The 14,871-nt window shown below is 41.1% G+C and overlaps 1 protein-coding gene across 1 annotated transcript in view; it reads left to right on the top strand.

Annotated features, from left to right (window-relative positions):
• The window catches only part of LOC145397173 (uncharacterized), a 38,678-nt gene extending 24,917 nt beyond the window's left edge, over window positions 1-13,761 (top strand). The window contains exons 9-11 of the mRNA XM_080270370.1: window positions 3,837-3,974; window positions 12,958-13,144; window positions 13,501-13,761. Of these exons, the coding sequence (XP_080126496.1) occupies window positions 3,837-3,974; window positions 12,958-13,144; window positions 13,501-13,761 (586 nt within the window). The remainder of the gene's footprint in view (window positions 1-3,836; window positions 3,975-12,957; window positions 13,145-13,500) is intronic.
• The last annotated feature ends 1,110 nt before the right edge of the window (window positions 13,762-14,871 follow it).

The following is a 14,871-nucleotide window of genomic DNA, read 5'->3' as shown; positions in this document are numbered from 1 at the left end:
ATCGCTTTCTAATTTCTGTTTTACTTGCAGAAAACCGTCCCCGATAATCACCACTTCATTCCATTTCTATCTGTTCCATATAAAGATATCATGCTCCTCGGTGGTCAAAATTACAATTTGTGCTTCATAACCTCACTCACATCCTCCTCCAGGTCTTTTTCTGGGCTTCCCATTCTTCACACCATCTCTAATTCTTATATGTAATTATGTATCTTTACTAGTCTCTCATCATTCACTCTGCGTACTGCAAAGCTGGGTGCTTCCGTAATCACTTCCGCAAACCACAAATTCCGCAAATTGCGGAAGTGTTATTTCGTTTGCCGATTTGCGTTTGCGACAAATTGTACGGAAATATGCAGTTTTGCACTTGCGGAAGCACTTCCGCAAACGCAAATCTTCCCGCAAACATCTTCGTCCTAGCCAAGCAGGCTTTGCCTAGGTGAGTTGCCGGGTCACTGGTGCCGCCATCTACTCCAGCGCTATTGCCATATGTACGATAAATATTGTATATATACGATAAAATCACCTTCGGTGCTATGTACAATTGCATTTTTCATGATTGTACATTTTGTACGATAATTTTACTATTCCTTCAGAGAGAGAGAGAGAGAGAGAGAGAGAGAGAGAGAGAATGGCTGAAGATCAGATTTATCTCTTTTTGATATTCACTGGCTTCATACCAAGCTCTCAGGAAAGGAATGAAAATGGGTATAAGCCAAGAGGGGGCAACGTTCGTACTCATGATTAAATAATAAAGCATAACATCATGATAGCATGTCGTATTCCACTTTACATTGGAGGGTTCCTCACTACAGTATCTTAATGATATGCTGTTTTGCTCTCTGGGGAGAGGGTAAGAAATAAAAATCTAAGGATGAAAGCCAGCAAAGATGTTTTTCCCCCAACAAATAAAGAATAATATAAAGCCAAATTCAAGATTAATTTTCCTGATTCTTTGATGTTATAATGCACTACATGGATATTAGAAAGACTTGTTTAGCATAAAAGCCAATAACAGGATGAAAAGTGAAAAGATGTGCTACGAAGCCTCCCAGTCCACCTATAATATGACCTCTAGTCAACATTTCACATTTTTCAGACTTACAGCATCGCCAGTGCCAGTATTTCAGTCTCAACAATAATCATTAGGTAGAAAAAAAAAAAAAAAGAAACACCAAAGCAGCAACGAACAGCATCTTTATTTGTAGTACCAACGTTTCGGCACAGAGACTATGCCATTATCAAGGTTTACTGAAAGTTAAGAAAAGTGTGTAACACTAAATAAAGAACATATTATAAAAAATTATTAAAACACTGCAAATTTATGCTATGTACAATGGGCAGGCTGATGTATTATTATTTAATCTGGGGGCATATTTCTTGATGTAAAGTGACTCTAAAATCCTAATGTCGGCACTGCAACAAGAATCTAAGATAGTAAAATGGTCTTTTTTCGGAGGCACATCACACTCTAACAAGTGCTCCCTTACTGCAGAGTGAGGAGGGACTAGCAGAGGGCGACCGGTCCTGCTCGACTGGCCCAAGTGTTCATCTGTCCTGATTTTATAGGCTTGCTCTGTGCTGCCTATATACCCAGTTGCCAGACGGAGTATATAGGCAGCACAGTGTGAGCGTATAAAATCAGGACAGATGAACACTTGGGCCAATCAGATCGCCCTCTGCACCCCTCCTCACTCTGCAGTAAGGGAGCACTTGTTAGAGTGTGATGTGCCTCAAAAAGACCATTTACTATCTTAGATTCTTGTTGCAGTGCGACTTAAATTTTAGAGTCACTTTACATCAAGAAATATGCCCCCAGATTAAATAATAATACATCAGCCTGCCCATTGTTCATAGCATAAATTTGCAGTGTTTTAATATTTTTTTATAATATGTTCTTTATTTAGTGTTATACACTTTTCTTAACTTTCAGTAAACCTTGATAATGGCATAGTCTCTGTGCCGAAACGTTGGTACTACAAATAAAGATGCTGTTTGTTGCTGCTTTGGTGTTTCTCTTCTTGTGCAAGATCCGGTTTCCCACCGACCAGCCCGTCTCAGAAAAAATAATAATAATAATAAACAAGAAAAATACGAAATGAAACTGAACACAGTTTTACCATTTTCCTTACCAGACAAGCACCTTTCCCCACGCCGTGTTAATATAGATAGATATATAGACAGATAAATCGATATACTATATGGTGGAGTTGTTCCAGTTGTTGGAGGAGTCTGACATGACTAATGAGTGAGGACTGAGGAAGTTAGAGCCGAGGAATAGATATGGACTGGTGCGTCAACTTGTCGAGTGTGAACTGTGAAGTGTAATTATTTAATTCATTTATATACAGTAGTGAAGGATTTACCCTTGTTTTGTAGTAAAAACAGACTATTATACTAATAATAATAACTGAAATATATATATATATATATATATATCTATATATATATATATATATATATATATATATATATATTATAGTGTTACTATAACTGTTATATATCTCATTCATTACGCTGGTCATTTACCAAACTTCATAAAGTCACCTATTGTTAGTCAGATTAAATAAAGATATAATTGTAGTGGATGAGTAACTAGAGATGATTTTTAGCCCCTTGATTATGAAAAACATCATCCTAAACTTAATACAAGAAGCGGTGCCAAGGCACAGAAAACCCGTCCCCGGCAGTAATTTTCATGCTGACGTATAAACGCAACTGGATTATCTAGTCAAAGATGTCACATATCAAGTTTGCAGTTAATCGGGTGAAAATTGACGATTTTATGCCCATTTGAAATTTTACGCCCGACCCACCTGACACTGAACCCCTCTACCGCTAACTGTGGGGTGATGCCTCTTATGTAATGAGTCATGTTTTAGGGTCCAGATTTGAATGATGCACATTTAGGTTTCGGTTTCATGTCGATATGATGAATTCGAAAAGAGTTATGAAAAAAAAAAATCATTTTTTGGGCCTTACAGCATGAGGCCTTGGCCTAGTTTGGCCGAAAATCCAATCAAGTTATCAGAAGGTCATAGCCCATCATCCCTGTAATTTTAGTCAAAATCGCAACATTAGTTTTTGCATACAGTTGTTAACAGACAGACAGACAGACAAAGAAGCAGACAGACAAACCGAGTGACAACAATACCCGTTCCCGAGCCCCTCTGGAGTGGGGAGGGGTAATATCCTCTACTGGTATACATAATAACATGAAGCTGATGCCGGGGTAATGAAAGGGATAAATATCGTTTGCGTTTGTGTTTTTGCATTTGCTGAACTGTTAATTTAAAGAATTTTGCTGATTTTGCGGTTGCAGAAGGCATTTTTTTTAGTTTGCAGATTTGTGTGGCGGCAGTGAATTTTCGTTTGCGGTCCCCACCTCTGGCATAAGGCAACACCTGAGCTTTGCTTTATCTGCCGTTTCCACTGTGTTTTTGTTTGCCAGCAGTCCTCTCACATTTTTTTTTTTTTTTTTACTGTCCGAAATTATTTCTTATTTTCTGTTAAAAGATATAGTCAGAAATCATCTGAAAGCACTACAGTGAGGCTTCAATGTACTGATTCGTTGTCTCAATAACGGAAAAAAGTAACACCAGTATCTGACTATCCACATCTAGATTTTTCATCGCTATTATTCATAAACAATGTATTTCATTTCCCCCATTGCTTGGAAAATATCTGCCCTTCCTTGTATTGTGGCTAACGAAAGACAAATTTAGTATGCCAAAGATAATTGTAGGGAAATAAACATTTAAGTATGTACAATGATCCACTCTTTGGCAAAGAATAATATAATTCATTTTACAACAGTCTTTTTATGCTGTTTTCAGGGTAACCTACGAATCGTATGGGTCACACTACAAGCAGACCTTCCTGCAGTCCAACTCAGAAATCCTCCAAGAATTTGGTCGCTTGCTGCATTTGGGAGTATCTACAGTTGATGGCCTCACAGACTCTTTTGTTATGAAGTGAGTGGTTAATTTGTGTCTTATGTGTGGATTTTTGCAAATAATTGAGATTTGGCGGTTTCCTGACACTTAATATACCGTGTTAACTGGTTTCGAGATGCCCTGTAGATTTACACATATTTCAGTAAATTAAGGCGCAGCTGTTGATGATCTGTGAATAATAACGAGCTCTACTTAATATGTACGGTATTTATATTACTATCTGTCTATTCCCAGACGCCTTAATCCCGTCAGGGGTGGCCACAAACAAATCGCCTCCATGTCACCCTGTCCCTTGCCAATTCGCTGCCCTCCTCCTAGTTCACACTCACCTTTCTCATATACATCTCCATTCCATCCTTCCATCTCATCCTTGGCCTCCCCCTCCCTCTCTCTCCTTCCTCCTCTTTCACATACATTCTCCACGTTAGTCTCTCGCTCTCCATCCTCTCCACATAGCCAAACAGCCTCAGTATATTTCTACTAACGCTTTCTGTCACATCGACATTTCCACCACAACGCTCCTTAACTTCCTCATTTGTTAGTCTGTCTCTCCATGTAACTCCACATGCACCTTTCAAATAACTCACTTCCAAGCTTTGACTCCATATGTTAGAGATGGCATCACAATACTATCATGCAGCGAATTTTTTACTGATGTGTTAACTTCCCTATTTCTTATCACTGCTTTCAAAAAACCAGCCACCTTTCTTCCCTGTTGTACCTTCTCAAGCTCTTCACCCTCCAAACCTCCAATCCTACTCATAACACTACCGAGGTGCCTAAATGCTCTGACATTTTCCGTTTTCTCATATTTTAACTTCACTGTGTATACAGTGACTTCTTTTCACTCGAAGACCATAACCTTACTCTTCCCTACAGTCACCTTTAGATTCCGTTTCTTCCACACTCTCCCAGACTCATTCACCAAGCTTTGTAGTTCTCATTCGTCTTCACTGAAAGTTACAGTATCGTTTGCAAACAACAGTACAGGAAGTTTCCAAAAGCTGCCCTTTCTCATCAGGGACGCTCCAACATCCACTGCCCTACCTTGTATCTCTGTTATAACCCCATCCATATACAGAATTAGCTACCGTGGAGACATGACACATCCATGAATATATCCAACATCCTGTTAGAAAAATTCACTCAGTTCACCATCCACACACACTGCAGCCTTAGCACCGTCATATGTACTCTTCATGGCATTCAACAGCTGCCCATTAACTCCATATATGTGTATTACACATTATGTTACAAATTTTTTGTAATTAAAGTGGATCAGGTAATATATTCTCTTCTCTGAATAACATTTATCCTATCAAATAAAAAATTTGCGATGTTTACCTTTGTTCAGTTTGTAGTCCACTGCGTCTGCTTTTGTTAACTAATAATTAGGGGGACGACGTATCTGTCTTGCCTTAACACCAGAGTATTTTACGTGAAGGAAAACCTTCAGACGTCTAAGGCGCAAATGCCTTGGCTTCAGTCATGTAACAGTTTGCATACTTATCGGATAATTATTATTTAAAAAATAACAGCATGCCATTTTCTATTACATATTTTTGTCGCGGCATCAGACAGGGCACGAGAGAGGGGGGCCTCCAGCCGCACCCACACAGTTGTTTTCCACCAAATTTTGCACACTCCTCTGGATTCGCCGAAAAACATCGCATGCAAAAGTTCGTTAAACACTATTAACTCTATTTTTTTTTTTTTTTATAAGGTTAAAGTCCACCGACCGGCACCGACAGAGGAGATGTCACCGCGGTGGCCAACAGCCGCGCCACTAAGGTCGATATTCCGTTGGCTAATGGCGCCCGCAGCGCCGTAAAGCTGCCGGCTCGCTGCCACGTTTAATTTCCGAGTTTAGTAGCTATAGTGATATAAAGATTTTATTTTACAGCAGTAAATGACAGCTTACTAATTGGATCGACTAAAGTTGAAAAGATGGAAGTCTGACTTTGCCAGTATAAAGTAAATGCAATAGATAAATGTTTGAAGAATAAATGGTAGAGTAATGGAGTGTAAGAAGAATCAGTGGCGAGCCACTGGAAACGCATAGAGAAAGCGCATAAGGTGTTTCGGGAATTGCCTTGACATCAGAGAGTTCATGGGAGAAAGAGAGAGTGAGGGGGGGCAGCATTCAGCCGCACCCACGAAAAATTCTATACATACTGATGAGTTGCGTGGCGAGCCCAGAAAATTTGAAGATGCTCACAGATAAGTCACCGACTACAGTGAACGTCGTATATCGTGGAGTGATCAACACGTGAGATGAATCAGTGATCAAACTGAAGAACAACAAATTCCGTGACTGTTGTCTTTCATATTTTTTCTGTTCGGTAATCGTGCATGCATTTGATTCTGAGCTGTAATATTCAGAATTCCAGGAGATGACTACGACTAGGACAATGATGTACATATATTGTGTGGTATTTCTGTTTGATATTCTTGCATGCGTTTTGATTTTGAGTTGTAAGGTATAGGCCTTCGGCCACTTTGGCCACCCTTCATAAATGAGACAGTAGAGCTGGCCATTTGTGAGTGATGTGTTGAGCACCAAATCGGTGCATGCTACCGACTTATTAGTTCATGGTGCATTACAAATAGTCAGAACAGCTTGGCAGGAGAAGCCTGGGTTTTGAGCACCAAAGAGCTCCAAAAGTACACCAGACAACTGCTTGCCATTACACAGATTTTTTTTTTTTTTTTTTGGGGGGGGGAGGGGGGTTGGTGGCTAATGTCTCGGTCAACGGGATTTCCTTGAAAACGACCCCTGGAAGACGCCTCATGGGCGGGAATGGAAGTCTTCCTGACTGTCAGTGTAAAATTTTATTATGTGCTGTGTACTTGTTTGTGAAAAAACACATTTTCGAGAATACTCCTAATAAATCGACATAGCTAACTAAGCGAAATCAATCAGGGCTAAAGGCCCAGCCTGCGCAGAAGGCCTGGCCAATTAGGTCTGCCAAGCGGCCCTAAGTTGCTAATATTACATAAAATTTGATAGCAAAACACATTATGGTGTGACTGACTTCCACAAGGTCGTCTCACAGATTTTATCCAATTTAAACCAAGTTTTTGGAAGGGTTCAAAGGAAAGGAAGGATGATGGAATTTAAATTGAGAGCAAATAGTCAGAGTTCAAGGTCACAGAGCGAGGTTACTGTTAGGCCATGTATATGAAACAGCTGTGATGTGATTCGGACCAGTCTTGGTGATGCGAATGAGGAATGGCGAAGGAAGAGGAAATGTGATTTTGCTAACAATAGGTCAAACATCAGAGTCACAGGGCAAAGTCAGCTCAGACAGTTCTGATCCGATTTAAACCAAACATAATGGAAAGTTGAGGGACCAGCAACAATGTAGAATTTCTTTGCAACTACAATCAGTCAAGGGTCAGAGTCACATGAGAGTCAAGTATATGTCCCTTAGATCATTTTTAGGGCATGCATGTTACACTATCTGAGTGCTCCTTCTTCATATCTTCTATCTTATCGTATCGTTTATAAAGGCTCCATTACGCTTGCATGCGTTGGCTTGTTCATCTTATGAGAGCTTTCCATGTTTCGTCCCAGGTCTTTTTCAGTTTGCCTCTCGCAGCCCTATCCCTGATGTTCATACTTTTCACTTGCTGCTCCCAATTGTCATCCTCCATCTTCTCCTCATGCCCAGATCATCCCAAACTGCCCCTCCTAATCACAATACCAATACATTCCAGTATCATCTTTCTCAACTCTTTAATCGTAAACTTAGCCCCCCCCCCCCCAGGTCTCGCATTCAAGGAGTCACTACACATCCATCTGATCATTGTCATTTCTGTACATCCTCCTCTTCTTTTTTTTTTTTTACTAAAAAGGTTTCACCACCATACAGCATTTCATTCTTGACGCATTCCACATACAAAGATCCCGTGGCATGGATGGAGAGACTTCTCAATGTGAGCACAAGCCACAGCCCCCTGAACGTCCTCGAACCATTCCTTTCCCTGCCCCATCCCCAGCACGTAACATGTCCTTAAAAAAAAAAAATCCCACACACTCAAGAAACTCACCAGCAAGATCAACCCTTTCATGCCTGACAATCTCTACATGCTATCCCCAACACACCACTCACACAAAATCAACAGTCTACCACTAATACCACTACATCTATTATGAACCCACTTATCACAACTACTGTACAAGACGGGGTTATTTTTTTTTTATATGAGGAAGAAGGAACCAAAGGCTATGAGACCACAATAACTGTTCCCTCTAAGAGAAAAACAAAATAATACAGACAGAGGGAGACAGTTCCAGAGTTGACCTGTAGCATAAATGAAGGACTGGGAGTAACGGTTAACTCTTGCGTTAGAGAGTTGGACAGAAAAGGGATGAGAGTTTGCTGCTAGACGAGTGCTATACGCCCGTCGTAGAGGTGGAGGGATGCAAGCAGACAGTTCAGAGGAGCAATGTCCATTGAAGTAGCGATAGAAAAGAGATAAAGATGCAACAGTGCGGCGAAGAGACAGAGGTTGAAGGGAGTCAGTAAGACGGGGAGAGTTAATGAGACGAAAAGCCTTTGACTCCACCCTGTTGAGAAGAGTTGTATGTGGAGAACCTTCCCACACATGAGAGTTGTACTCCACACAGGGGCGGATAAAATCTGTGTATAGAGTCAACAATTGTGCAGGGGTAAAGAAGGAATGGAGTCGGCTAAGCACATCTAATCTCTTGGAAGCAGATTTTACGAGAGATGTAATATGATCTTTCCAAGATACGTCCCGAGTGAATGAAACCCCAAACATAATCAAGGATGATGAAGGATTAAGCTGAATATTATTAAACATTAGTGGGTACACCCATGGGAGATTCTGTCGGGTTGATGGGTGTAAGAACTGAGTCTTTCATGTATTAAAAACAATATTATAATTACCCCAGTCGGAGATATGAGCCAAGTCAGACATTAGGTGTGCCATAGCCTCATCCCTTGATAGTTGATGTAACTGCTGAGATGAGCGTTGCGGGAACCAAATGGAAAGGTGAAGGGTGAACTCATCAGCATGTGAGTGGATAGGGTTAGATGTACAGCTTAGAAGGTCATTGATGAATAAAAGGAAGAGAGTTGGTGATAGGACAGAGCCCTGAGGAACACCACTATTGATTGATCTAGGAGAAGAACGATGGCCGTCTACATCGCGGCTATAGAACACCAGAAAGGAAGCTATAGTTGAAGGCACAGATAGAAGGATAGAAACCGTAAGAGGGCAGTTTGGAAATTAAAGATTTATGCCAGACTCGATCGAAAGCCTTTGAGATGTCAAGTGCAATGGCAAAGCTTTCGCCAAAGTCCCGAAAGGAGGATGACCAGGAGTCTGAAAGGTAGGTGAGAAGATCGCCAGTGGAGCGTCCCTGACGGAAACCATACTGACGATCAGAAAGAAGATTCCGATAGGAAAGATGCTTTAAAATTTTTGTATTAAGAATTGACTTGAAAACTTTTGAGATACAGGATGTTAAAGCAATTGGACGATAGTTAGAGGGTTGGGAACGGTCACCCTTCTTTGGGACTGGCTGAATGAGAGCAAACTTCCAGCAAGAAGGAAAGGTACAAGTTGATAGACAAAGGCGAAAGCGTTTGCCTAGGCAAGGTGTAAGCACAGAAGTACAGTTCTTGAGAACAACAGGAGGGACTCCATCAGGCCCATATGCCTTGTCAGTATTGAGGCCTGTGATGGCAGAAAATACATCAGCTGAAGAAATTTTAATGTCAGCCATGAGAAAGTCAGAGGGGGTAGGTGATTGACGAACAGCACCAGAATCGTCTAAGGTGGAATTGGAGGAGAAAGTCTGAGCGAAAAGATCTGCTTTATCAGTAGAAAAAAATAGTTACAGAGCCATCAGGGTACAAAAGAGGAGGGAAGAATGATGAGGTAAATTGTTAGAAAGGTTTTTGGCAAGGTGCCAGAAGGAGCGAGAAGAATTCAAGTTGGAGTGTTGAGAGCATTTAGTACGGATGAAATTATTTTTAGCAGAAAGAAGTACAGACTTAGCATGATTCCGGGCAGAAACGTATAAAATATGTGATTCAGCAGTGGGTTGGCTCCGGTACCTTTTATGGGCCCTCTCCTTGTTGCGGACAGCATTAGAACAAGTGTGATTAAACCAAGGCTTTCTTGCATTAGTCAGAGGATATGAGAAAGGAATGTATGGTTCCATGCCCGAGAGAATAACCTCCGTAATGCGCAAGGCACACTCAGATGGCTCCCGGCCATGGAAGCAATAATCATTCCAGGGAAAATCAAAGAAGTACTGCCTGAGGGCCTCCCAATCCGCAGCTCCAAAGTGCCACAGATGACGTTTCTTTGGAGGGTCCACAGGCCGTACCAGAGCGATAGGACAGGTTAAGGTGATAAGGTCGTGATCGGAGGAGTCTACTGGAGAGATAAGATTAACAGTGTAAGCAGAAGGTTTAGATGTAAGGAAGAGGTCAAATATGTTGGAGCTCTCTCCAAGGCGGTCAGGGATACGGGTAGGGTGCTGTACAAGCTGCTCTAGGTCATTAAGGATAGAAAAGGTATAGGCTTGTTCACCAGGTGGATCAGTGAAAGGAGAGGAGAGCCAAAGGTGGTGGTGAACATCGAAATCTCCTAAAATGGAGATTTCAGAGAAAGGAGAAATGGAGAGAATGTGTTCCATCGTAGAAGTAAGATAGTCGAAGAATTTTTGATAGTCAGTAGAATTAAGAGATATGTAAACAGCGCAGATATATTTAGTCAGAGAATGACAGGAAAGCCGAAGCCAGAGTGAAGAGAATTTAGAAGAATAGAGTTCAGGAACACGAGAGCAAGATAAGTCGTTGCGTATATATACACAACAGCAACCTTTGGCTTTGAAATGCGTATAGAGAAAGTAGGAGGATACAGAAAAGGGTTTGCTGTCAGTTGCCTCAGACAGCTGGGTCTCAGTTAGGAAAAGAAGGTGAGGTTTAGAGGAGGAGAGGTGGTGCTCAACAGAGCGAAAGTTAGAGGAAAGGCCGCGAATGTTGCAGAAATGAAGAAGAAGAGTGTCAGACCGCGGTTCAAGGCAGCTCAAGTAGTCACCGGGATAGGGGTTGATGGTGGGGGAATTTATGGTTCCCCCCCCCCCCCGGGGACTGCGATGCTTGATTTTCTGAAGTCATTTTCCTTTTTAAATATTGGAAAAGGAAGTGTAGTTTGTACTGTGCATGTAGTTTGGTGTAGACAGTTAGAGAAACTTGTATTGGAGAGCATGCTGCCCTACTCTCTGTGTTACTGAGACACTGAAAAAGTTCAGCAAAGGGGGATGGTCTGGAGCTAGTCCCGAGGGCTGATGAAACGGAAGCTCCAGCTCTCCCTGTCATCAGCTTTCCATCCACCTTGGGAGTACTGCCTTGCTCGACTGGTGCTACAGTCTACTCCCACATCCTTGTTGCAAACTGCACATGGCCATTTTCCCTTTGCTTTGACAGTACCACCACCAGCCCTAGGTGTCATCACTGTTTTATCTGCATTTACTCTCAAACCTTTGTACCTCATACCATCGCTTTACTTCCTAAATCTTTCCTCTGCCTCCCTTTCATTCTCTGCAATCAACAAGTCATCAGCGTACATCTCCCATAGAAGCCCATTTCTGAAGGCACGTGAGAGAGCTACAAACATCATGAAAAACATTAAAGGGCTCAAGTCCTACGATGCATGCCAGCATTCACGGAAATCTCATCTTTCAAATCTTCATCCACACTCACCTGAGTGTGTGCACTCACATACATAATCATAACTAACGTGTTACTCCTCGATCCCAGCTTTCTCACTGCACTTCAGTACCTGCCCTGGAACTCTGTCAAACACCTCGAAATCAACAAACACAAAGTACAGCTCCCCTTTCTCTCCTACATATTATTTTTTCTGAAGCTGTCATAAATCCAAACTGCATCTTATCAATATTCACACTTTCACTAATCATACCTTTCATTACTCGCACAATTACCGTCATTATCTGGTCTATAATGTTGTGTGCAATTACAATGTGCTCTTTCCAGGGCATTACCGATTCCCTTGTACACATTTACATACTCTTCAGCTAGTTATCTGGGACACACCTGCCGCCTTCCCCAGCTGCATCCTGCTTATTGCCCTGCTCACAGTAGCCTCATCAATCAATCGCCAAGGGCAAAACACTGGACGTTTCCTGTTCCAGTCAAACTCAGGAAAAAAACTGGTTATAATTCTGTATCAAGGTGTCATTAATATCCTCACTGTCCTCCACCATCACCTTTCTTTAACCATGCTTCACACCTTGCTGACCTATGATATATCCCTGTTTTCTCCCTTCATCTTATTTGTCACCTTAAATACCACATTCTTCCTTTCATTGCTCTTTAGGTTATCCTTCTTATAGTTATATATTTCTGTCATTGTCCTACACTGCAGCAGCAACATCCATGAGAAAAATTAAACACTTTGTTGAGAATACTGTAGCTCACTATGAAACAAGTTTTACAGATCTTTAAAATCAATAACATTACAAACAGATCCTTATGATATTATTCTCGATTCCTTAATTAACCCCTTCACTAAATTTGTTATCGCCTTAGTTACATAAAACTGCCCGTAGGTATCAAGAAAAAACTATAAAGTACGCCACTGTACTACATGGATATAACAGGCTTCTAAAAATGGAAGAGAGTGGGATCAGACGTAGCCTTCATATACCTTAACACTGGTAGAAATCTCCACTAAGAAGAAAAAATCGTCTGTAGCCAACAAGAATCGCATGTAATAGGATGCTATCATGTAGCAACTGCATTATGCTAATTTACATTTTTATGAGGAGGGGGGAAGCATCAGATAGATGTTAAAATACAGTACCAGTACCCCAACACTTCCACAACGTTAGTAGAACATCACTATTATAGAGACATATTAACACTGACGACTTCATTTAGCATAACAAGAACCCTATGAATTAAGAAAAAAATTACTGATTCTGATTTTTTAGGCGAGCCCACTGCAACAACCGATTGTACCTGAAGCTGATCATTGCACAGAACTTCAGCAAAGCAGACGGATCCAGCTCAGTATACGTAGGAAGAGAAAGGATTCTACCCGCTCCTAACGCTTGGCCAGTTCCACATGATGCGCCTTACAAGCACCTTTTTGACAAGTATATATTGGCCATACGGGAGGTACGTTTCCTCATAATTACCATGGCCTTCACCTCAGAATCATCCATATTCCATATGACAAATGGCTTCGTAATACCTCTTCCTAAGTGGTATATTTTGCCTTTTACTCTCTGACATTCTAGGGTGTGTTATTTACATCTTTGTAATGTCTGCTTTGTATCAGTAACATTAAAGATAATCTCGAGTGTAATGTGCAGAATAAATTACTTAAGAACAGGGTCTGAAGTCTTTCAAAATCCAGTTTAGAGTATGGCATGCTTCAAGCATTGTCTTTGTTTGACCTGTATAATGGTAAAACAATATCCTTTCTATTATCATGATGCAATTTTTACCTAAATGTAAAACATCATCCGTAGGCTGGGTTGCACGTGCAGTGGGAGAAGGAGACATTGGCAGAGGTGGCACAGGCCAGCAGGACAACACAGCACCAACTACGGACACAAGAGAAGAAGAATCAAGAGGGCGATGAATCAGACAAGGGTGGCAGTAGTCGTCGTAGGGTTAGTCTGGCGATCACGCATCTCCAGGGTCCATTGTCTCTCCTGCTGCTGGGCATCATTGTGGCAGGGCTGGCCTTTATGCTGGAGAAGTTCATAGTCCCACCAAATGCTTCCTGACATACCAGATGAAAATGGAGACGAACTAACGGCCTCAAACTTCAACTTAGTACAACCATCATATAGAGATCGCATGCCAAATGTGAAGCACTTTTTTTTTTTTTTTTTTCAAGTACACAGCAGTTTTCCTGAATAAAATAATACTCTTCTCATTTTTTGTGGCAAAAAGAGTGGTTACGTCCACTGACACTGTGCAAAACTGTAATAATAATAATAATAAAAAAAAGACTGATTCAAGAAGCTGTAATTATTTGTAAGCCTCGAGATGAATGCAAATACTTTAACAACTAGCGCGCAGAGACAGAAGGTAACTTAGAGTGAGATGTGGGTGAAGTGTTGGAAGAGTATAAATACAGTTATGGTTATCAGTTCATTTACTGCATCAAAACCTTATGAGGTACTGCTAAACAGAGATTATTTGCTAATACACGTCGTAATCTCCTCTTGCCATATGGAATCCCTGGCGCATAGAAGAACTATCGACCATAACTATACCTTTACGTGCCGTAGTGAATAAAATCAGTTTACAAACACTGCGTAAGGACTGGAGCAGGGTGAGCTGTGAGCATCATTTATGTATGGATGACATGACTAGCATGAATGAGACAGGATTATTGATTAATGCTCCAAGTATTATATCGACCAATATATATATATTGACTAATTTTCTTGGCAAGCATTGACTTAACATTATGCAAAATACAAAGTTTCGTAATTATGCAAGTGTGTGCTTGAATGGTGGGGTGTTATATATTTACCTAATGAAGCCTACCCAGGGGTGAGAATAAGGTACATGTGCTTACGTTTATAGGTTGTCAGGGAGCAATAGAATAGCTTCATAGTTTAACTAGATTTTTAGTTTAGCTTATAAATCCTGTAAGGGATGGCCACAAAAAAAAAAAAAAAAAAAAAAATCGCCCCCATATCGCCATGTCCCCCGTCATTTCACTGCCCTCCCCCCAGCTAACACTCTCCTCTCTCATATACCTCTCCACTACATCCCCTCATATCCCTTCCCTCCCCCCCCCTTCCACTTCACTCACATACACACTCCTTGTTAGACTCTCGCTCTCCATCCTCTCCACATAGCCAAACCACCTCATTGTATTT

Source organism: Coenobita brevimanus, chromosome 40, assembly GCF_032717465.1.
Source record: "Coenobita brevimanus isolate Jiangsu-jjx chromosome 40, ASM3271746v2, whole genome shotgun sequence".
Lineage (NCBI taxonomy): Eukaryota > Metazoa > Arthropoda > Malacostraca > Decapoda > Coenobitidae > Coenobita > Coenobita brevimanus.
The sequence above is the reverse complement of the archived record's forward strand: the minus strand, read 5'-3'. Positions and strand labels throughout refer to the sequence as shown.